Genomic DNA, 24,938 nt, shown 5'->3' on the forward strand with positions numbered 1-24,938 from the left:
CCCCACTCGCTTGTATGATTCATTTTAATTATGAAGTGGGCTGTACAGAAAAGTAGTGAAAGGATGGCAAATGTGAATTGAGTAACAAAGGTATTGAACAAGAACAGAGAATTCAGCATCAGGTCATAATGTGACCTTAGAATAAATGTTACAAGTAGCCCCTATTTATATTAACTGGACTGCCAGTGATAAAAATGCGTGGTGTGTTTAAAGTAAAACGTCAAACACTATGAAATCCACCCGGATATGACCTTGGAATTGTTTGAGAGAAAATGTGGAAAGACCAGAAACCTGTTCTGTTGGAAGAAAAGACAGGTGGGAGGGAATTTTTTGCAAAAAATAAATAAAAAAACCTCTTTTATTTGACAGCTTTTGGCCAGCAGCCAGAATAACCTGGAGTATCAGGGATGGTGCGGAGAAGACTGGTGAAAAATTTGTTAAGGAATGGGGTGTATGGGATGGGTTGTGCGATTTCAACTGTAACACAAACAAAAGAGTTTGATTAACCCTTTCTTTCCGTTCAAAACACCAAATGCAGCATAGCAGCCCTTTCTTACAGCAAATAAGATAACCCCTTTGCTGCTGGACATTCCCGCACTGTACTCACAGTATTACGCTGCATTATGAAACGGACAATAATGATCACAATAAAACAGAGTGAGCTTTTTCTGACCTCTTCTAACGTGATGCAGATTTACTATAATTATCCACTAAAGGTAGGGCTGTACCAAAGTGGTGGGTTGTCAGCTGTGCAGCCTTGCACCAAGATATATAATGGATAGATTGGACAGTGGCGGATTATACTAATGTTGTTTTGGGCCTGGAGCTTATATATACAAGAGTTACAACATAACATCAAGCAATCTCCATAGTCAAACATTAGCAGTAGAATGAGTTGTAATGAAGCGCTCAGTGACTTTTAAGGTGGCACTGTCATTGGATGCCAACTTTCCAACAAGTCCATTCATCAAATTTCTACCCTGCTACAGCTGCCTGGTCAACTGAAAGTGGTATTATTGTAAAGGAGTAATATCTAGGAGCAAAAACAGCTCATCCACAAAGTGTTAGGCTGCACAGCTCACAGAACAGGACCGCTGTAGCACGTAAAAAAGTCTTTCCTCAGTCACAACATTCACTACAGAGTTTCCAAACTGCCTCTGGAAGCAACTTCAGCACAAGAACTGCTAGTTGGGAGGTTTATGGATTGGGTTTTCATAGACGCACACATGCCTCAGATCACTATGCACAATGTCAAATGTTGACTGGAGTGGTGTAAAGCACACTGCCAAAGGACTCTGGAGCAGTAGTAATGTCTTCTCTGAAGCAATAAATCATGCTTCACCATCTGGCAGTCTGACAGATGAATCTGGGTTTAGGGATTCCAGGAGAGCACTGCCAAATCTAAAGTTTGGTGTAGGAGGATTAATGATACCTGGTTTGTGTCCTGGATGCAATACATCACCAGTCTTCAGAACAACAAAGTGGCTTTCTTTCATAAAGTCTAGTGTGAATGGTACTCGCACCACACAACTACACTGCCTGGCCCACTGAACTGCCTCCACTTTTTTTCCCAGCCACCTATCCATCTTTTACCCCCATCCTGGCACCCCACACCCTGGTACCCCCTAACCCTTGCCCCATGGCAGAGGCGCATTAGGTAGGCGCAGGGCATACGGCTCACCCCGGCTCCCGCCTTTATGAGACCATTGGTCTAACCTGGTGCTCCACCTTTTGCTGTATATCTGTTAAGCTGAGTTGGTCTATGATACACACGTCCTATGCACCATGACCATGTGATATTTATAATGCCATGCCTGTTTGTTTGCTGTTAAACTTCAAAATTCATATAGAGATTTAAAACAAAAAAAAAAAAAGGTATCCCAAGTTTGGTGTGGAGGAACTTGACTGCCCTGCATGGAGCCCTGACCGCAACCCCATCCGGATGAATACTTATGTGACTGAATGTATGTGAATACCTGCACCCATATTCCAAAATCTAGTGGAAATCCTTCCCAGAAGAGTGGAGGCTGTTAGAGCAGCCAATAGGGAACCAAATGCACATTAATGCCCATGGTTTTGGAATGAGATGTTCAAGAAACACATATGGATGTGATGTTCAGGTGTTCACATACTTTTGGCCATCTGTATATTCATAAATACATAAATAAGCTTCCCAGCTGTTGTGTGACCACAAATCCCAGACTCTGACTGTTAGGGTATGCAGGGACTTGCAGCAAGGCTGGTGGGAGAAAAAAGCACTGCTGCCATGCCAGCTCACATTTGCCCTATTACTATTGCAACCAGGGCTAAGTAAGGATAGTAATGGAGACTGTGCCGTAACCGCAACTCAAGACTACAGTATTTTATTAAAAGCGGGACTATGATGAGAACAAATATCTTAACTAGCGCTTCAGAACCTAGATGCACCATCTAATAAATGTCAGATTTGCCAAATTGCCAGTTCGGACTTGACTTGCAGTCTCACAACATCTAGCAAGAAACAGGTACCTTTCATCTACTTCATCAGGGTCTTAGCCAGATGCCTTTTAAAGAGAACTCAGAAACAATATGCTTTCATAGGATTTCAAATGCAACGACAGCAATGAATACGCTAAAGGTAGGGCTCTACCAAAGTGGTGGATTGTCAGCTGTGCAGCCTTGCACCAAGATATATACAGATAATATCTCTACCTGGCTGAGAGGATTAGTTTCAATTAGATTTAGAAAGCTGCCACAATGTACAGCTTTCTAAACCTTCTATAGACCATAATGATGTACAATGAGAAACAAAGCACCAATAACATTAGTGACAGTATCGGCATTTACTAACATATTCTGGCCATGAAGTGTTTGCATATTATGATCCTCTTTTCGTTCCTAGACAATGCTTTGTTCAGAATGCTTGCAAACCCATTAACTATAATGCAAATAATACATTATATGAACTTTTAATAAGAATAACGATTGCCATAAAAATAATAGCATGTGTGAAAACAAAAAATTTAGCATAGGCTATAATGAAACATTGATAGTATTTAAGCAACCAGGAATTACTAGAGTTCAAAACCAAAGTGTCACATTTGTGGATATATAGGGAACTGGCAGATGTCCCCCAAGGTACTCTCCAAATACAGCTTATAAGTTTCTTGATTCACACATTTTGGAATTAAGAACAGATGATTTATAAGAAATTACAAGTATTTGGACTACAAATAAGTATTTATCACATATATACAGCCCATGCATAACTTGACCATCACTATATTTTGGCAGTCTAACAGATTTATTAAGGAAAATGAAGTTTTGGCAGCAGCACCTGAACTACTCCGTGCTCTAGAACAATTAGTTAGGCATTCATTACATATCAAGCTGCTTCTACATTTGTGAGCATCAACTGAAAATGAGGGACCATTGTTCTTTGAAAACAATGCTGTCCGACACTTTCAGGGGGTAGGTAGCCAGATCCAACTAACACAGTGAGTCTAAGCAATAGAGGAGATGAGCCTTAGAAGAAGTCTGTGGGCCATAACTGGACATGGACAGTCCATGCTACAATATTATACAAAAAGTGCCTGCAAATGTACACAGTAACAGCTCAAACGACTGACTGTCTTTAACACAATTCACTTTTCCTTTATACGGACTAGATATTTATTTATTTTTTTACTTCAGGAGAAATTATAACTGAGTGACCTCCAGAATTCCAGTGTGTGGCTGCACCTTAGTTTCTAAGATGAGTCTTTATCTTGAGCAGATCTCACCTGAGCTGTCCATCAATGCAAATAAATGTTCTAAGGGAGTGGGAGAAATTATGTTTCCCAGACTCCCGGCGAGCGTGTCAGCTTTCTTCTCCTGAGAGGATCAGTTTCTCCCTTTGGCCACCCCAAGATTTCCTCCCTCTTCTGCCACACCCAATGTCACTTAGTGAATGGGCAAGCCACCATTAGGGTCAAGAAGAGTAAAAGTCAGACATCTGATAAGGTTCACATTTCACTTACCTGGCCTAATTAACCCTTTCATAGATAACAGAAAAGGAATGTGTACACTGAAAGAAAAAGTTTCTTGATCACACCGAAATTATTAAATACCTAAAACGGAGCAAAAACGTAAAACCTTGACTTTCTAATTTACAGATTATCTCAAGCAAACCAACTGAACGGATTTAAGTGATGTGGTAAACAAGACAAGGAGAGATATATAGTACACTTCTATGTCAGCAGCATTAACACTTAATAAAGTAGTAATTAACTCCCATGTCAGATTGGTCCAAATTATTCTATGTTTATAATCATAATTTGGAGTATGACAATCAACAGCAAAGATTCTGAGTAGTTCTTCTGCAGGCAATTATATCGAAAGACAGATGTACATGGCTAGACAGATAGATGGTTTGCAAGGAATAATTATAATCGCAAAATAGAACTACGAACTTCACCCATAATGACTGCATTGCTGGAGGGTTTTGGAGGAAAATACCTCTAAGAGAGTGGAATTTGACAAGTGTTGTTTAGACGATAAATCAGAACTGGATCTACTTGCTACCCTTCCCTCCAACTGAAACCCAGATCTTTTCCCTAACAAAGAGTTACTTATGTGGCCAGCTATAGATATATACTAGCCAACTTAAGTACTACTTTCACTGTATGGCAAGAAAAGGCTGTAGACTTACCAAAACACTATGATATAATCAGCATATTTGCACTAGACTACTGATTTATTAATACAATATTAGCAAAATGTATGCTTAATGACCTTTTATCTGCAGTATGTTGAAAAATATTTGTAAACTGTCTATTTAAAATGAATCAACATATTGCACAGTAAACTGTAATGAAGAATACCTCCTGCTCGTGAGACAAAGTACAAATGTATGAACAAAGGTACAGAATATGAACACAATACTGTCTAGAGTAAACAAAGGCATCTAAACATATTACATAAAATGTACAGAAAAAACATATATACACTACATCCTCCAACTAGGAAAGAAAAAAAAATAGCGTAAAACGCATCCTGCAAACAGAAAAATGAAAGTACCGGTAGGTCTGTGCAGTAATGTGGACATTTGACATCTAATACTTACAAACAAGATGGTGAATGGAAACCAGGAATAATAGGCAATATTGTGTTTTTTCACTTATCAAAATATACCTTAAATGTTTTTTCACCTATAGATAACTTATTGGCTTGTACATGCAATCCTGCAACTTTAACTATTTTGCTTTGTCTTTCTAGTGTGCTCATGTGCTTTTCTGTATTTATATGAACACAGCGGAAGTAGTTGTCTTTCTCTGGGGTAATACAAAGTTCTTCTCTGAATGCAATCATATCCAATGTAAAACGCTGGACAGGGTTGTGTTCTATTGCAGGACAGTGTTGTCTGATGATATAAATACATGACAAAAAAAGGAGAGAAGTCATCCAGAAAGGTAACCTTAATACATTCAAGAGTCTGCACTTGCATAACAGAACTAATGGTCACCCAACATATGTTCATCCTGTCTAGGGCAGCAATGGGCAACCTGATACATTCTGTGGGTACCCCTAAGGGTAATGTACTGCCCTTTGAAGGTTAATCACACTACTACCTTAAACAATACATTTAATCAAAGGAACAGATCCCTATCTGTAATAACACATCAGCAGGCATTTTAAGCAAGTATAACAAGCTATAATAAGCAAAACTGACAATAAAGCAGGAAGGAGCTGGAGGCTGTAGGTGAAGGCTCAGAGGCCACAAGCAGCCCATCACTGGACAGTGGTACAACCTTTTTTAGCTAGGATCCCAAGGGGGGAATTCAATTCCCCCCGAACTAGCACTGTGATAACTCTATTATCGTTATTACGGTAAATTTAATCCGACTTTCTGCTCACAGCTCAGGGAGCTGCGAGCAAGCAGCCGACGTTGAAACTACCATAATAACGGTATTTAAGTGCAATATTAACGTAATAACGGTAGTGCGCAGGTTGCTTTTTACAGTAACACGGTCAACTGAATACCCCCCAAATGTCAGTGTGTCATTTTTAAGAGACCCAAGTGACAGTGCACCATTGTTCTAGGATGCCAAAAAAAGAGGTTCCCAATGTAATTTACTGCATATCGGACAATCAACAGACCCCACAGGACCTGACAAGGGGGTCCCAACATCCCAACTCACAGACTGCTCTAAGACATCTATATACAACAAAAATATCTTATCAGAAGCAGGTTAGGTCACAGCTACTGTACTAAACCTTTACTTAGCAGTTTCTGTACCTAATTGTAACCAATCACCATCACAATAAACTGTTCCACACCACAGCCACTCACCCAAAAAAGTATATCAAATTAGTTATTACACCACACCTGCATTAACTGTGCAATAGCAAACATACACTATATGGACAAAAGTACTCGGACGCTTGACCATTACACCAACAGGGACTGTAATGACATTGTATTCAAATACATATACTTTAATATGGAGTTGGGCCCCCTTTTGCGGTGATAACAGCTTTTTAGTCTTCTTGAAAGGCTTTCTACAAGATGTTGGAGTGTTTCTGTGGGAAATTGTGCCCATTCATGCTATAGGGCATTTATGAGGTCAGGCACTGATGTTGGATGAGAAGTCCGGGCTCGTAATCTCTGTTCCAGTTCATCTCTAAGGTGTTCAATGGGGTTGAAGTTAGGGGTCTGTGTGGGCCAGTCAAGATATTCCACACCGAACTCATCAAACCATGTCTTTGTAGCCCTTGCTTTGTGCACTGGGGCACAGCCATGATGGAATAGAAAAGGGCCTTCCCCAAACTGGTGCTACAAAATTAGAAGCACAGCATTGTCCAAAATGACTTGGTATGCTGACGCATTAAGATTGCCCTTCACTGGAGATAAGGGGCCTAGCCCAAACCCTGAAAGACAGCCTCCTACCATTATCCCTCCTCCATCAAACTTCACGGCTGGCATAATGCAGTCTAACAGGTAACGTTCTCCCAGCATCCGCCAAACCCAGACTCGCCCATCTTACTGGCAAACAGAGAAGGTTTCCTCCGGGTGCTCCGCTTTCCTCCCACACTCCAAAAACATACTAGTAGGTTAATTGGCTGCTATCAAAATTGACCCTAGTCTCTGTCTGCCTTTCTATGTGTGTGTGTATGTGTGTGTGTGTGTGTGTGTGTGTGTGTGTGTATGTATGTTAGGGAATTTAGACTGTAAGCTCCAATGGGGCAGGGACTGACGTGACCGAGTTCTCTGTACAGAGCTGCGGAATCAGTGGCGCTATATAAATAACTGATGATGATGGTGATGATTTGTCACTCCATAAAACACGTTTCCACTGCTCCAAAGTCCAGTGTAGATGTGCTTTACACCACTCCGTCTGATGCTGGGCATTGGTCTTGGTGATGTAAGGCTTACATGCAGCTGCTCGGCCTTGGAAACCCATTAAATTAAGATCCTGCTGTACAGTATTTGTACTTACATTAATGTCAGTGGAAGTTTGGAACTCTTCAGCTATGGTATCAGCAGAAAATAAATTGCACAACCGCCTTATTGCAATGGAGGCATCCTATCACAGTACCACGCTTGAAGTCACTGAGCTCTTCAGAATGACCTATTTTGTATCGCAAATGGAGACTGCATGGCTAGGTGCTTGATTTTATACACCTCTGGAAATAGGTCTGATTGAAACACCTCAATTCAATAATTAACAGGTGTGGCCAAATACTTTTGCCCATATAGTGTATTATTAATAGTTCATGCTTTTTTTTCATTTTGCAATGTTTAACATTTGATGCCTTTTCAACGGTCATGAGTGAGTACATAAGTGACTGGAGGCGATAGCGCAAAACAAAATAATTAGGAAAGATGTAAGCACAGTGGAATGATTAATTAACAAAATTCTCTTTGGCAGTACTGTGCTGTTCGATATGCACAAGTGCGCACATTTTCGCCAAAGCATATAGGTATAGTGAGTAAGATGGCGGTGTTTGCAGAGGAACAGATGTTTTGCAATGGCTGATGGGATTTGGCCAGAGCAAGGGCATTCCCTGCTACGTACAGAGTAGGTGCACTTAGCTTTGAAAAGTAATGTAAAAACAACAAATAATTTTGCACAGCAAGATTACTGAAATTAGATAAAAGAGTGAAAAGGGAGCATTTTTAGGGGTGTTCCTTGTTGTATGAAAGAGCAAATAGCCATTTCCATGTGTCAAACATACTAGAATTGTGCATTCAGGGGCACCAATAGGGTTGGGTAGTAAGTGCCTGGGCACAGGTCTGTGTGTTGTGTGTAGTGAAACACACAACACACAATAATGTTACTAGATGACATTCAATAGGGTGAGGACTGGATCATTCAAATAGACAACAAGTACACCTCAAGTCTTTTATCTATACACAGTAAGACACAATAATATTATTCAAATATTCTGTTTGACAATAGTCACTATTGCATTATGACCATTCTCTATTCTTACAATTGTCCTGTCTGTTTTCAAAATAATACATATTATGCAACTGAGAATCTCAAAGATCTTTGACAAAACAATGCAAATAAGAGCCAGAAGAAAATGCCAGTTTATCTGACTGCTTCCCACATCTACAAAAAGTCTAATCACACAAACAAAAACAACAAAAAAGAAACATACTACTAGAAAGTTAGTTCTTCTAACTATAGCACAATTATTAAACAGAAATGAAGAACGATTCAACACCATTTCCTGTATAATAAAGCCAGTGATGATCTGTTTAGTGAGATTGGTTTGCTGTTCACTTAAGTGTTACTTAAAAGATGGCTTACGCTAGCTGCAGAATACAGGCTTTTCACCCGACTATTGTGCCAATCACACAATAGATCCAATATTGAATTAGTGTGTACGCTCCCATGATCATGTTTTATCACACCAAAGAACATTGTATCCTTTAATTTGATTTTATAATCAGAATAAATATCACTTTAAACGATGGAACGATGTCGGGCAAATTCTGCAGTGTGTATGATCAGCAGTGTAGGCAGATCCCCATAGAGTTTACAGAGTCATGATCTTTTCAGCCGATGGTTATGACAGATGAGGAGCACAGATATGAAAGTAAGCCGTGTAAAACGTGTAACTGTACACAGGAATCGTCAGGCTGATCGGGACTTTCAGTCGTTGGTAAAATCATTAAAGATATCGCATCAGGAATGACATTTTCTGTACTATGTATCCGGCTTAATCCACACTCATGTGTCAGGAGCTGCCTGCTGTGTGTAGACATACAGTGTGTGAACCTGAAGTATGTTATCTGAGCAAGTATAATAAGCAAACAGATGTTACATTTACGGTTTATTGCTTTTTTTTCTATATTCCCCTCTTTATATTTCTGATACACTTTAATGATAGGAGCCCTTATATTATATCTCATCATATATAAAGAAGCATTAATAAGAGTGTCAACATTCCATGTACTAGCAGGATCTGAGAAGTTTTTTGTGACATTAAACTGTAGAAAGTTAGAGCATAAACTGCTAGTTTACGACATCAGCCACAATTGCCTCGGAATGATCACATGAGATCAGACTGTCCACAGGACAGCCAACACCAAACAAATATGGATGTTACCCAAGGTAAAATAGCAGAAAAACAAGACAGAAAAGGGGTATCTATGCAATTACTCTTTAACCAGGCTTTACTATTGATCTTTGATTTTTCAAACCTGCATGGCAAATGCATCATAAAGTGATCTAAACTTTTACAAATCAAAACAGGTTAAATATATTTAAAGGCTGAAGTACAAAGGTGTATCTTTCCCATGTGCAAGATGAACTGACAGTGGCCAGATGTTTAGATGAGAAAAAAACACAGTGAATATCTCTCAATCTATATATAATTTTGGAACTAATCAAATATTTTTATATTAATGTTCCTGTATGTCATTTGTGTCTTGCCCTGTACATGGTTTGTTACAGCAAGTGCAAGAGCATAGTGCCTCTAGTCTACACATCTGTACATGTATAAAAAGTCCTGTTCATTAAAAGCCAGTTAGAGTTTCACAAATTTTCCGTCCGCAGCACGGAAAGCCATAATTTTAATACCAAGTCAATGGGGCAGATGGAGAGTGGATGGCATGCATTTTTTTTATTTTGTTCTCCTATTCAGGGTGCCAAAAAGACTTTACTGCACGTGTGCAAATTTCGCCAGGGTGGCGCAGGAGATTCCAATGCTGGCCCTGCCCCTATCCAATACAAGTTTGCAGTACTGGCAGTACCCACTTGTCCAGGACTTCCAGGGATGTCCCTGGACATTTTTTGCCCCTGAATAGGTCTATATTTTTCAATAATGACTGACTGCTGTTTTATTCTGTATATGAGGTATACGTCTCATTATTCTATGCTTAATCTATCTGCTTTATAAGTTAATATTTATAAAGAATTATACTCATGTTCAGTTAACACATCAGACAGGAGTTTTACCACCAGGGTCCACCTAGACAAGTCACAGGCAACGATGTGGGATCTGAGCCTTCATCTGCGGCCCCAGTTCCTTCTTGCTTCCTTGTCAATTTATTTGTTATAGATTGTAAGACTTGTTCAAAATGTCTGCTGATTTGTTTATACAGATAGGTATCTTTTTCATTGATTAAATGTACTGAAATGTACAACCCTTTGAAGGTTAGAGGGCTGCCCATGTCACCCATGAAATGTATCAGGTTGCCTAGACAGTAGCGCGCAGAGTGGAGTGGCTAAAGACCCAAATTAAAATGATGAGCTGGGACATACAGAATACTAAGGCAGCTTGTTTAGTAGAAATGAGAGACCTTCAAGCTCTAAATTGTCACGACGGTACTATCAGCAATCAGAGGTTTACGTTTAGAAAGCCTCCAATAGATGCTGAACAGGGAATGCTGGAGTTTCTATTCTTGGAAAGAGAAAGAGCCAAAAAGCTGTGAGCCTGAACCAGTGCCACAAATTTGGATTGGAGTGTGACCCCCCCATTTGAGTAGCCACTCTATTTGCCACCACTGCTCCCTTTGATGCTTATGCCACTGATCATGAATGATGTGCTTAGATGATCGGCTCATACCCAATGTGTCAAAGGAAATGATGCTAAAATGTTAACAACTATGATTTACATCAGTCTTGTCATCTCAGCCTGTGTAGATATGGGTGGGGGCAGTATAAAGAAATAAAAGTTAAAGGCTGATGATCATTATCAGTGTTATAGGCACCATGCTGTACTTGTGGAAACAAATACAATCTCATAATACTGATACTATTTTGCTATGGATTATCTAATTAACCAAAAAGAGAAATGATCAGGTTATTAAGAGAAAAAAGGCACTAAAGCCTAAGCTTCACACAAGTTTTCTGGACATCCACTATAATATATGGAGGGAAATGTAATAAAACAATGTAAAAACAGCAATAAAATTGTATTTGCCATTGAATATAACTGGTTTGTCCTGGTTTATTTTACTAAACCACTGTCACATAAGTGATAATTGAACATATTCCGGCTACATTTCAGCACGGTGAGTTCAATTCCCAACCATGGCCTTATCTGTGAGGAGTTTGTATGTTCTCCCCGTGTTTGTGTGGGTTTCCTCCGGGTGCTCCGGTTTCCTCCCACACTCCAAAAAAAAACATACTGACAGGTTAATTGGCTGCTAACAAATTGACCCTAGTCTGTGTCTGTGTTTGTGTGTGTGTGTGTGTGTGTGTAAGGGAATTTAGACTGTAAGCCCCAATGGGGCAGGGACTGATGTGAGTGAGTTCTCTGTACAGCGCTGCGGAATTAGTGGCGCTATATAAATAAATGATGATGAATGTAGTTTACCTGGTCTTTGTCTAACTCATACAGTTGCTCAAACATTGCACGGCTACTATAGGTGCTATAATTGCTAAACATGACAGGTGCTGACCACCTCACAAGGGGCACTGTCTTATGTTTATCAAAGAGTGTTTGGTTCAATTGTTTTGATTATTATAAATAGTAACACAGCGATGCAGACATAGGGGTACATGGGTGCAGGCTGAAAGGCTACCAAGGCCCTGTACATGGTTTGTTACAGCAAGTGCAAGAGCTTCGTGCCTCTGGCCTACACAACTGTACATGTATTAAAAAGTCCTGTTCATTAAATACCAGTTAGAGATTCACAAATGTTTCAGCTCTGACTAAATATAATAATTCAGTATGCTGTGCAGTAATCAGAAAGATATTCAACTATTTCCAGCCAACTCATAACCAGTGTAGGAGATCTAATAATAATAAAGCAGAATCTACTAGTTGAAGTGATGTATGTGCATCTTTGTCTGTGTGTACAGCACATGACGGGAGTGTTTTGGAGCCACTTTGTGCGCTATGGTGAAAACTCAACATGTCAATTCCTTAAAAAAAACAACCAGAGAACTCCAGCGCAAAACAGGTATCAAGGTGGAGGTGGAAAAGATGGTGGTAGATCATCATCATCAGTTATTTATATAGCGCCACTACAATAATCGGAGGGAACCAATCCGATTATTGCCCATCTACCACCATCTTTCTTCCTCTACCTTGATACCTGTTTTGCACTGGAGTTCTCTGGTTTTTGTTTTTTATGTGGGGTATCACTTCCCCATATCTAGCTGCAGTAAGGTTCTAGGTGAGCGAGTGTATTTAGTTGTAGCACCCAATATTCTTTTGTTTCTATGTCAATTTAGCCACATTAAATACAAATTCCATCATGTATTCACCAGTTTTGAACCGCTTGGCACCATGTAGTGGTGTTTCATTTAAACATAAAAAGCTTAGATAATTTGCAGTTTGTGATAGAATAAAAATTTATTTAAGCACTATCTATTTGTAAAATCTGTAACAGTAAGTAGAAGATCTTCACTGCATGGTGGCGTAGTGGTTAGAACTTCTGCCTCACAGCGCTGGGGTCATGAGTTCAATTCCCGACTATGGCCTTATCTGTGTGGAGTTTGTATGTTCTCCCTGTGTTTGAGTGGGTTTCCTCTGGGTGCTCTGGTTTCCTCCCACACTCCAAAAACATACTGGTAGGTTAATTGGCTGCTATCAAAAATTGACCCTAGTCTCTGTCTCTATCTCTGTCTGTGTGTGTGTGTGTATATTAGGGAATATAGACTGTAAGCTCCAATGGGGCAGGGCCTGATGTGAATGAGTTCTCTGTACAGCGCTGCGGAATCAGTGGCGCTATATAAATAAATGGTGATGATGATGCATGTTCTCTTCACCAAATTGTCAATTTAAGTTGGTATGTCAAGTCCTCCTTTATTGTGGTATACCATGTGTTAATAAATATGTAGCTCAACCCTTAATAACGCCCTAAATAAAAAGAACCATTGAGAAACAGGCAGGAAAATACACAACTGAAAACCAGACAGTCACACTAATACTGTCAGCCTCCTGAAATGTCCTGCAATATTCTAATGTATAGTGGGAACCTTTGCCTTAGTTTATGTTTGGACTAAGTCCTTTTACGCAGTGTTTGCCTTTGTCTTATGTATATAAAATATGCAGGGCTACAACATCATTGCTGTTGTCCCATTAAACAACTCGTTTTTCAACTTCCCTTTGTCATGAGCTGACATTCAGAAAATGCGGCTAGGTAGGGTCGTTTCTAAAGCATAAGCTGTGTCCCGTCTACTCGGCTATTGTGTATGGATTTGTTAGAATGAAGCCTACAGGAAAGAGAAGAGGACCTGGATACCACAAACACACAGAGCTGGGCTGAGAAGAAGAAAGACTGACTTCCTCCACTATAACCGTCAGAGTTCTAAACAGGAGTCTCCTATAGTGTAACGTTCAAGGTCACCTCTGACCGAAATGTTTTATGAATTAGTGACTCAGGTGACATCTAAAAGCTCTTCACTATAGCAAAACTATCTAAACTGCATTACATCAAGGGTGAAAGTGGTCAAATATAGTAATAAACTGAGTTTGGCCTATAATATTGTGTCAGGTATTTCATGCAAAGGATTAGACAGTTTACTTTAGCATTAAATACCATGTTTAGATGATTTGTTTTATTTAAGTGTTTCTGGATGCATAGATGGCCTAAAACAACATATGCAACAGATAACAAGCAATTTGCCTGTCTCCAAAACATTTCCTTAAATTAAGTATAAATCCATAAAATCTGAGTTTGTGAGACAAGCTATTTTATAGCAGGTACATATAAATTGTATCCTCTGTTTTAAAAAGCCTTAGCTGAACAATACGTTTTCTTGAATAGAATCCGTCACAAATTAAATTTTGCAGATTAACTATATAAGCTATATAAAAAAAAGCCCAGTGTTTAATTCAAATACAGGTGCTTTAGAAAAGAAAAAAAGAAAAAAAAATATGAACAGCATAATTTATAGGACATTTAGTTACTAGGAATATTAATAGAATAAAGATGACTTCTGCTTTTGGCTGGATGGCAACATTTAGAGCAATTTGCAATTTGTACAAGAGGTGTCCCAAGTCTGGATGTTAGGGTCACATGATCAGCTCACATCCAATCCTATAATACCTACTTTGGCCATATAAGACCTTCAGCTATCGATACTCCCAGGCAATCAAAATAAATACTGTGATTTAAACAACCCTTTTAAATATCCCTTACAGTCATTTAATAAACTTCCATCACTTTATAGTGATCCCCATGAAAACTGAGTGACGTACATTCCTTTCTAACTAGCAAAAGTTTACAGCTTGTAAATTACAAATTCCTCAATAAAACAGTCATTTGAAGGATAAGTCTTTAATATGACTAACCTATAAAGCTACCAGCATGCCAGCAACGTACAGCAGCCTCTGTGTTGGAATCACCTGGTTCTGTTATCTAATGCTTGGATCCCAGGAGAAACTAACACCGCTGTTTCAGGACATGAGGTGTTCGGTTCTCTAGAGACAGGCATATAATAGACCATGTTTGTTTAGGCAGAGGTACCATCAGCTGTATTCCAATGATAGTTCTGTGGCATAACCTTTTTACAGCATACAAAAGCCTTGACATACTGACATGTAGGTAGAAGAATTAGCTTAGCCATAGCACATTATTGCAGACTTTCCATCTTGTACAACTATGTAAATGAGATCATAGTGGTGCTGACCACAGCTAGACCGTTACTCAAGATTGTGGAACGTTTTATCGGACAGCCCTGGAACATTTGTCTTACTGTAGAAGCTCAGGAGGCCTCATTAGAATTTCAGAAATTGAAACATTGTAAAACTGTAAAACTTAATGCTTCCAGCAAAGTGGAGCCATCAATAGAATGATTTTGTCGCAGTGAAAATAATTATCTAGCACACTTTTAATTTAAGTATTTAAGACACATGGAAATAATGATTTGACCAAAACCTAATAGAGCAATGAATATTTAAATTATATTTAACACTAAATCGGAATTCATGATTATTTAATGTAATGGTAGGACGTATGCTCAAATCACTTGAAAGAATGTTGTAAGAAAAATAATAATAATAAAGCTAAGTTTAAAACACTTGTAGTATAATACCAGTGGATATATCAAAAAATTTCAGATTTTTTTCCTTGTCTTGGACTATAACACAAAGTTGTTCTTTGGATATAATTGTATCCGATGCAGAGAGCATAGCAAGTGTCGCATCCAAAGGTAATGGGAAATTATTCCTAATTACATAAATACATTGCTGAGAAGCACAGAGACAAGCCAAAAATAAAGAACTGTAATAAAAATCAGACAATTGCTTTGCCTGAGATTAAAGAAAGATTGTAATTCATGTATTGCTATATACTGGATGGAATAATAATTATATGGTCAGGACACGGAACTTTGTGCATGAATTAGAAAGCTGCTTTATAACTATTAAAGGGCTCTTATGTAAATAAAAATAATTTACAGTATCTGTTCAGATATTGAGCTTTCTGAGACATTCATCCAACATGTAACTAGTGGAAATTTGCAATTTTAACAAGGAGTATTGTTTTGAACATTCATACACATTATTAGTTAAGTTAAAGATAATAATAATAATAATAATAATAATAATAATAATAATAATAATAATAATAACAATACTACTACTACACATGGTTCTGTTTGTGTACATGATATATTCTGAATGGTGACAGTTGACTTACTGCTTGCCATGTGGTTCGGAGAGGAATGCTGTCCATTGGGTGTGCAGGAGGTCAGGTCTATGGCCATGTTTGAGTGGTCCCTCTCGGGCACAAGCTCATTATCACCTGGTAAAAAAAGAACAGGCCTGTTAGAGTTCTCCTGCTTGTGGGGCGAGAGCTCAACCAACGTCAGGAGTGTAAAATCAAAAGGCCACTGTTGTGCCTCATAGAGCTTTTTTAAAGTAAACACAGGACTATATTCTTGAATAAAATGTTTTATACAAATTATTATTTTTCTGTTCTACATAAATTTGAAGTGTATTATGTCATTCTGATTGTATTGCTTTTTTATGATAATTTTTAAAATCTAACAAAGTACTAGTTGCTCACCCCCCTACCCACCTGTGATAATAGTAAATCGTTGTTTGCCCGTTGCCGATGGCGTGCTCATCTCTCTGCTCCTAGAGTATATGATAATTTGACGGGTCAGTGGACCCGCATTATCATGCGGCACTGAAATATCCCTGACACAATGTGATTTGCTGCATGTGTTTAACACACATAGCACATTACATTGTATTAGACAAAAAGAGAGCTGCATGAAAGTGCCATCCAGTAGACTAGTCATATAACCATGCAGACTGGTAGTGAGATGGGCACTCAATAGGTATTCGGTCATGGGCTAGGTAAATATAAATAATGACTACATTTTTTGTGGATAAATTAGTTTGAGAAGGATAAACAATATTTTTTACTAAGAACCCAATTAATCTTTTTTTGCACAGGATTTAGATGTATTTTTACAACAAGTACATTGCTCTCAAATGCAGTTAGCCATCTATGGCTAACTCCAAGTACTAGTAGATGCTGGGATCATTGTTAATTTGTGAGAAATAGTCCATATCGAGATGTGAGTAGTTCTTCATTGTTCAGATATGCCAGAAATAGTTCACGAGTAAGAATTACCTTATCCTAATTCCCTTTGCCCCTATCCTAAGGGCTCATTCAGCCAAGCAGTATTTCTGCATTTTGTTTGCACTTATACGTGGCAGGTTTTGCAGAGTATTATTGATCCTGATACCTAATCTCATATCTGACTTTCTAGCATTTTGGTCTGCTCGTGCTTTTAATAAGTTATGTCTGAACAAAGCAAATGTTTAGGCATTGGGAACATTGATCACTTGCCTGTTACAAATCAATAGAGTTTTATATTCTTCTACAATCTCTACAGAATGTAATGTGCTTAAGTCTTCCTAAAACTCTTAAATACTGCGTATGTCAAAGAAAGCCCTTAGGCTATGTTTTTTTTTCTCTTTTTAAAAAAACACCATAAGTGTTTCCCAACCACGACCTCAAAGTGCTCCAAATTCCTTTGCCCCCCTTTCCTCCCTTATTATCCCTTTTTTGGATATCACATGAATAAATTCTTAGTTGGTATCCACAGTGTGTATTTGGCGCTTAAATTCATTATCAGCATCCACTTTGTGAATTTATGTAATATTTAGTGCTTTGCTATGATTGCAGCAGTACAAAATAAGCGATCTTTACGGTCATTTATGTCTGAAGCTCTGCCAAGCTGTGTGAATCTGTTGATAGATGCAAACAAACGTGTACATTTTTAAACCACTTTTATGGTGACATTTTGGGCCAGTTGACTTTATAGCAGGTGCAATGTATTTATGCAATAAATCTATATAATGTAGATTACCCAGAAGTCACTTCTCCTGATTGGTAGTTTATCATCTGTAGTGTGTATTGTTCCTATGGCACAAATTAAAGCTCCCCTAGATTATTTAATTATATCCAGTGTGGTTATAACAAATTCAGGAAGGCAAATTCAAGTTACACTAGTTGATATGGATAATCTCTTTTATATATACATTACCGGCAAGTTTAACAGAGTTCTGCAATAAAAAGAGATTGCTGCATCCTTCAAATAATAGGACTAGATTTTGATTACTTTAAAGCTAGCCATACACACACACACTGACATTGGCACAGATACACGTTTGATGTCAGTATGTGTGTGGGACACTAAAATGATTGGCCTGCCGAAGAATGATCCAATCAAAAACAAAAGGCCGGTTGAGTGGCAAAAGCCCCTATCTGTCCAATTGTGAGAACCAAATTGGAAACGTATAATAGCGCTTCTGTCAAGCACCAGATCCATTCCACCAGTGGCCAGAATTAGGTGCATAAATTGTGAGCTTCATTTTACACTCAATAGTTAGTAGTTGTGACTACACTAAAGAAGTGGCCATTTTATATGCTGCTGAAAGGATAACTTGTGTACATTTTTGGAATGAACTATTTACATACTTCACACTTGTGATTTGTAATAAAAATAAATAATATTTAATGTGTGAGCAGAGTCTGAAATCTCATATGTTGCTGACACAGAGCACTGATGCAACTGATTGTTATAATCCCAGATCTACTGGAAATCCAATAATTATTTCAGAAACAGTCCACACTTGTGTTTTGCAGGCATGGTGAATTGTAACCTGTGCAGAACGACATCCACGTGATTGGCAGAAATTGCTGAGCGCTGTAGTTCAACAGTCATCAGTTACTCTTTTTACTAGCTACTAGTTTCCAACAGCCTTCAAATTTTTAGACGCTCCTTGAAAACCCATCTTTATTTAGAGGTGACCTTATCGCCAATAACACTATTCACACTAATGCACCCTCACAACTGTCCCAATCTCCACTCTGAGCCACATTTGCTCTTCTTGTTTCAGCTGTGTCCTCTTCCACTTAGAATGTAAGCTCTAATGAGCAGGATCCTTCATATCCTTTGTTTTCAAGTCTGTGTTTATTTTGTCCATCTTGTATCTCACTCTTTTATGTATGTACTGTTTTTCCTACTGTATGGCGCTGCAGAGCACTGTGGTACCTTAAAAATCTACAATAATAATATTAATAATAATAATAATAATAATAATAACTTGCCTAAGCCTGGTTAAAACTATACATATTGGTTAACTTATAATTTAATAGGTACTTTTTCCCCTTTCTCCCTAAGGGGTCTATTTATGACCCTTTGTTTTTTTGACTTGATACTTTTCAATCCTTATCTCCTTGATAAGGATTGAAAAGTAATGGCTATGTATTAAAAAACTTCTCAGGGACAGCAGTGCCGATAACCTGCTGTCCCTGAGAAGTGACTCACCTGATCATCGCAGTCTTTTCTCATTTTTCAAGGCTGCGATGATCTTCTCTTTTTTTTTTTCTTTCTTTTTTTGTTAGTGCGCATGTACCGACTGAATAGTTGGTGCATGCGCAGTAACATCCTTGCTGGCAAACTGCAGGATGATTGACAGGAAGGGATCACATGATCCCTCCACACATGCGCTGTCCAGCTCTGCTCTTCAGAGCAGAGCTGGACAGCGCAAAAGTTTTCAGATATGTTAATGTACGCCAGCTTCAGATGGCGCCAGCTTCAGATGGCGTACATTAACATGTAAAAAAAGAGAAAATTTTCTCTAGTTATTATTATTATAAATTTTTATTTATAGGGCGCCACAAAGTATCCGTAGCGCCGTACAAGGACAAACAATGGCACAGTACAAGGTGAAACAGCACAGTACAAGTAACAGTAAGCACTATAACTCTGGGGGCTCAGGCACAGCATGAAAGAGAGGGAGGGAGGGGAAAAGTGAGTACAGGCAGGTAACTATGGCCCAAGAGGGTGGGCACGGATGACAGGTTGAGAGTCACTGAGGGGAGCGGAGAGAAGCGAGAGGAGACAGAGGGCAGAGGGACTGAGAGGAGGTGAGCTGAGTAGCTGGAGAGCGCAGTTAAAAGTGATGGAAACAGGAGGTAGGAGAGCCCTGCTCAAAAGAGCGGACAATCTAAAGTTAGCCTTTAATACATAGCGGTTCTGAGGACTTCCCATACACTGTTATGGGGAGTGCTCAGAAAAACGATAGGAAATGCAAAGCAGCAGATATCTGAGATATCTGCTGCGATGCTTCAATAGTACATAGTGATTTCACGGTAAACCCCCGAAAACTGTTGTTTTGGGGGGTTTACCACAGGAAAAATGCTTGGTAAATAGACCCCTTAATGTCAGTAATGATTATTGTAACATTGACTCTTACAAAGAAAACTATTTGTAGAACATCTTATTGTCTATAACATTACTACTACTAGTAGGGGCTATCTGGTCATTTTAACACTATGATTCATGATACAATATTCTGCAAATGAAGGGAAAAAAACTACAAGAAGAGAACCTCAAGAACAGCAGACTCAGCACAGACACTAATGTCCATCCTGCCTTCCTAAGCAAACTCCTGAGGAATATCATATCTGCAACAAGATCCCTCTTCTCTTCACAGAATGTTTTCTTCCAGAGTCTTAACATGTTCTTTCCTGTGGATGCAATTCCCAGCTAGAAGGGCATTCCATTGCTTAGGGATTTTTATGACTTCTCACAGTTAAGAATTATTATCAGCAAAAACTTTTAAAGCAACCAACTTAAAAAAAAGTAGAAACAAACAACTATCGTGCACTAAGTCTTTGTGTGACTCACCAATAATCATTTTAATTAATCCTACTAAACTCTCTAGTTAACGTTTAATAAAAAAAAAAAAAAACTACACTGATATTTGCAAATAAAAACATAGTGGGACCCGGGTATGTTTGATTTAAAGAACATTAAATACAGCCAAAGAAGTACTTGAGGATTGATAGAAAACAGCCGTGTGTCAGAGAAATGTTTAGCTAACTGAATAGTTGGAACATACAGTTTTCAGGGATGATTCAATTGGATGGCATTTAACTCAGTGTAATAAGTAAACGTTTTAATCATCTGCACCTGGACTATAAATATTTGGTTTTATAAATAACAACTCCTGTAAAATATTATACGTATACACTGTGTGTGTTATCGCCTCAGCATTGGTCAGCGACACTTGTGTAATATAAGAAATTATAAGATTATAATGACGTTAGAAGTCACAATGGAGTTCCCATGTATATTTGTTTATATTCCTCTTTAGACATTTCTTGCTTTCATTCTAAGCTAAATTTGTATTTTTAATGATGTTACTGGTAATTTAGACTAATGCAGTTTGGTGTGTTATTAGTCTCAATTAGATAAAACCAGTACACTTCTTTAGTACTTGTAGCTCAACTTCTACATATTATTAGTGTATGCCCTAAAAAACAGACGATCGAGCACGGATGGAAAAGACAAATGCCCTCTTTCATTAAAGAACAGGTAAGTGGCTAATGGCCACAGAATAAGAAGGATAGGGTCCTCCTTTATATGATAACATATCTAACTGGCGACTCTAATATCTCAATAAATGCTACCAGAGGGTATATTATCTGTGACTGTGCCTGTGTCTATTATAGTGTTTATTTCTGCCTATGAAAGTGTTTAGAAGTATGGATATTAGAATCATCTTGGGGAGTTTTAGGACAAGTTGTTATGCTTTCGTGCTGTCATGCTTGATAACCTCTGTAACAGAGTTATTATATACACACACCAAATACGTTCAGCAAGGATGATTATCCAGGGAAGCCAAGGAGGGCTGACAACCTAGGAACCAGTTTACGAAATGTCCAAAAAACCATTAAGTCAAATGAAATGAGATAATTATGTGTACAGACACCTGGTTCCATATCATATTAGAAAACAACGCTTGACCGTCAGTGATATAAAAAGGACACACAATTCCACCTTTCCAGTGCTAGCGGCTAGCAATATTTTTTTGAAAGAATGGTAATACTTTGCATAATTCATTAATATAAACCACTCAAAATGAGTATAAGGCAATAGCAACTTTTGGCATAAATGTAACACTCCGTTACTGCACAACAAAAGGTTTTATGTAAAGAAGTTTATAACACAGAAAAGACATGAGCCTTAAGACAACAGAGAGCAGAGAGAATGACACAAACTAGACAATCGACACAGTATCTAAAAACTGGCTATGAAAACTGACAGTACCAAAACTTGATTGAACACTTATACTGGCAAACCAAAACTTGACAAACTCTCAGATGCTCATCAAAGTCAAATCTACTAAAATAATGCATAAAAATTGTGAATCATCAACTTAAAAAGATGTAGATTAAAGATGACACGTGCTGTAGTGCAAAATACACAGGTATTACGTTTTGTTTAAAGTAATATTACAACTTCGGGGTATATTTACTAAACTGCGGGTTTGAAAAAGTGGAGATGTTGCCTATAGCAACTCATCAGATTCTAGCTGTCATTTTGTAGAATGTTATAAATAAATAAATGAAAGCTAGAATCTGCTTGGTTGCATCTCCACTTTATCAAACCCGTAGTTTATTAAATATACCCCTTGGAGTACTCCACATACATGATGGTACAAGAGAAGAATGGTTTTAAAAAAGGTTAAGTTCAACACTGACCACTGCCCTTAAGATGTTGAGAAAGGCATTATTAAAATTAATTATCTGCCCCAGGTTACAGCATTTCCTAATAGAAGATTTATTTGTAAACATGATGGTTTTATTTTGGCTTCAAGAGTAACAAAGTTGTATTCCAGTATTGTATTTTTTTTTTATTTAATTTTTTACAGCCTGCAGTTCCATCAGTTTACCTTGGTGTAGTGATTACAACAGCAGGTTGTATAAACAAATAATGTGTAGTCCGTGTCTTGCCAAAAGAGTTTGAGATCAAGTCTAGGCAATGTAATATAGAATTATGAAACCAGTTGCTTGAATCCAGGAGTCATCTAGACCAGTGGATTCCAAACTTTTTCAGTTCAAGGCACCCTTAGGGTTTACATATGTTTTTTAAAGACACCCCTAAGCCAAAATAATTACCAAGTAGTCCCCTGATTTGCTTACCACTGGCCCTGGCCGAGGCACCCCTGTGAGATTGCGAGGCACCCCAGGGAGCCTAGGAACACAGTTTGGGAACCACTGATCTAGACATTAAGAAGCCAAGAAAGATGTGCCCACCATTGCAATCTATAAACATTAACCTCAACAGTTAAGTGCCAGGCGCTCTAGCAAGACCAACCCTGGTCAAGAGTATAAGTAATCATCCAATCATGACCCCTCAAAACTTTATGGTCTTCAAATGTAAGGCTTTATGACAGGTGTATGCATAAAACAAACTACCTCCTGCATGGTGATATGGAATGAAGAAGACAGCAATGTGGAGTTCTAAAAGAAAGTCAACTTTTAACTCGCCCACTTCCAGAACATACAGCGTTGAAAGATGAGGACTTCAGAGGACTTTGTGACTGCAGAAATGTCAGCATACCCGACAAATCCTATTTAATAATTGGTAACGATGTACCTAGCCGAGCAGCTACCATGCTGTTTTGGAGATCAGCTGTACTTTCTACGTATAAATTATGTCCACATATATTTAATGTATAAAAGCACTGGCATAAGAAGCATTGACACAAGTGAGGCAGCAGAAGTACAAAACTTTTGAATAAAATTGACACTTACTAGTTACATATCCATCGTGTTTCTCTGTTTCCATAGTCAAAGAGCAGAGCTGAAATATAAAAATAGGACATCTTCAAAAAATCTGGATACTCTCCAGTCAATAGATGTGTAATTTGTTGCAAAGTATTTACATTTTTTTGTTGCCTCTGCTGTAATGAATATATATCTGGGCCGCCTGCAGTGATCCATCCCTTTCGTTTTTTATGATGTAGAACTCTAGAGGAGTCTGTCTGTTTTAAGCTTTTTGAAAACTGATACTCTCTCTCATAAGCTTTGCTGTTGTTCGTCTCCATGAATTGCATAGCATGGTTTTTTTTTCTAATTAAGTAGATACTGAAATTAAATAAGTTTTGTAAATAAAATAGCACATCCAATTTAGGAGATTAATGTGGTTATTGTATTGACTTTAAAAAAAAACAAATGTACTTTAAAAAAAAAAACAAAAAAACAAACTAAAGCAGGATAAAATAAACACTATTTCTCTACAAGGACTCAGGCCTCTCAGAAACCATGAGAAGATTGATATGGCAGGTGCTTAAAGTCAGATGTCCACTGGCATATGAAAGCTAAATTAGTTTAGACAAGTCAAAAAAAAAAAGGACTAGGAAACGCACAAAAAAAATAATCATTATAAAAAAAAAACAATAAAAAAAACAAAAAACAATAAAAAATGTGATGAGCAAACGGACTCCCTACAAGAGCACAGCATAAATGTACCTATGTCCCACTGTCAGGCGAGTGCAGTGACAAGCTAGAGTCTTCCTGTGTTATGTGACTTAACCCCTTTGTCACCAGAAAAAAGCTGCAACTCTGCACAATGCGCCATAGGTTACTATATTATCAAAGAACTGCTACATCACATACTTAACCTCCTGTTTACCAATTACATAACCATTCACTTCAGGAAAAAAAAAAACAAGGTCTGCAATGTTCTTTTTTTTTAAAAAAATACACGATTCATTTCAATGTGTATTTCTTGCAGAGTTCTTATCAGTTTACTGAAAATGCTGTCAGTAATTCTTCAGAATGGGCTCCAAATTCATAATAAGACATTAGTCTTCAATATATAAAGCAATACATGTTACAATTGTTTTCATATAAAAGTACCATCTTCTTTTAGATGTGGCATCATCCAGTTTTACTACCTAGGGGTTATTTCAATTGCCACAGTGTTAAAAGTGTGGCATCTTTTAGTTCTTTTCTGCATGAATATCAATATTTAGGAAAAGGAGAACTGAGTGTCTTACCAGATATTGTTTACACAAAAAGATGTACTATGTTCTGTCTCAAGCTTTTTTGCACAATATACAGAGTATGTAACCCAGTTTCCTCCACTTCTACCATACTGAATATACTATTTTGATGGACATGGAAATGGTATGTGAGATTAAATAATATATGGGTAACAGGGTAGAGCAGAAACCTACTGGGCACAGTC

General features: G+C 38.0%; 1 protein-coding gene across 4 annotated transcripts in view; it reads right to left on the minus strand.

The window, feature by feature from the left end:
• The window catches only part of IKZF2 (IKAROS family zinc finger 2), a 72,326-nt gene that overhangs the window by 43,439 nt on the left and 3,949 nt on the right, over positions 1–24,938 (minus strand). For 3 of the 4 annotated variants that reach the window (XM_075180323.1, XM_075180324.1, XM_075180322.1), the window contains exons 1-3: positions 23,632–23,827; positions 23,501–23,549; positions 16,070–16,174 (exon numbers count right to left, since the gene is read on the minus strand). In XM_075180323.1, the coding sequence (XP_075036424.1) occupies positions 16,070–16,174; positions 23,501–23,549; positions 23,632–23,802 (325 nt within the window). In that variant the 5' untranslated portion in view covers positions 23,803–23,827. Of the gene's footprint in view, positions 1–16,069; positions 16,175–23,500; positions 23,550–23,631; positions 23,828–24,938 lie in introns of those variants that run through there. The other variant, XM_075180325.1, reaches the window with a different exon arrangement.

Source organism: Mixophyes fleayi, chromosome 7 (genome assembly GCF_038048845.1).
Source record: "Mixophyes fleayi isolate aMixFle1 chromosome 7, aMixFle1.hap1, whole genome shotgun sequence".
Taxonomy (NCBI): domain Eukaryota; kingdom Metazoa; phylum Chordata; class Amphibia; order Anura; family Limnodynastidae; genus Mixophyes; species Mixophyes fleayi.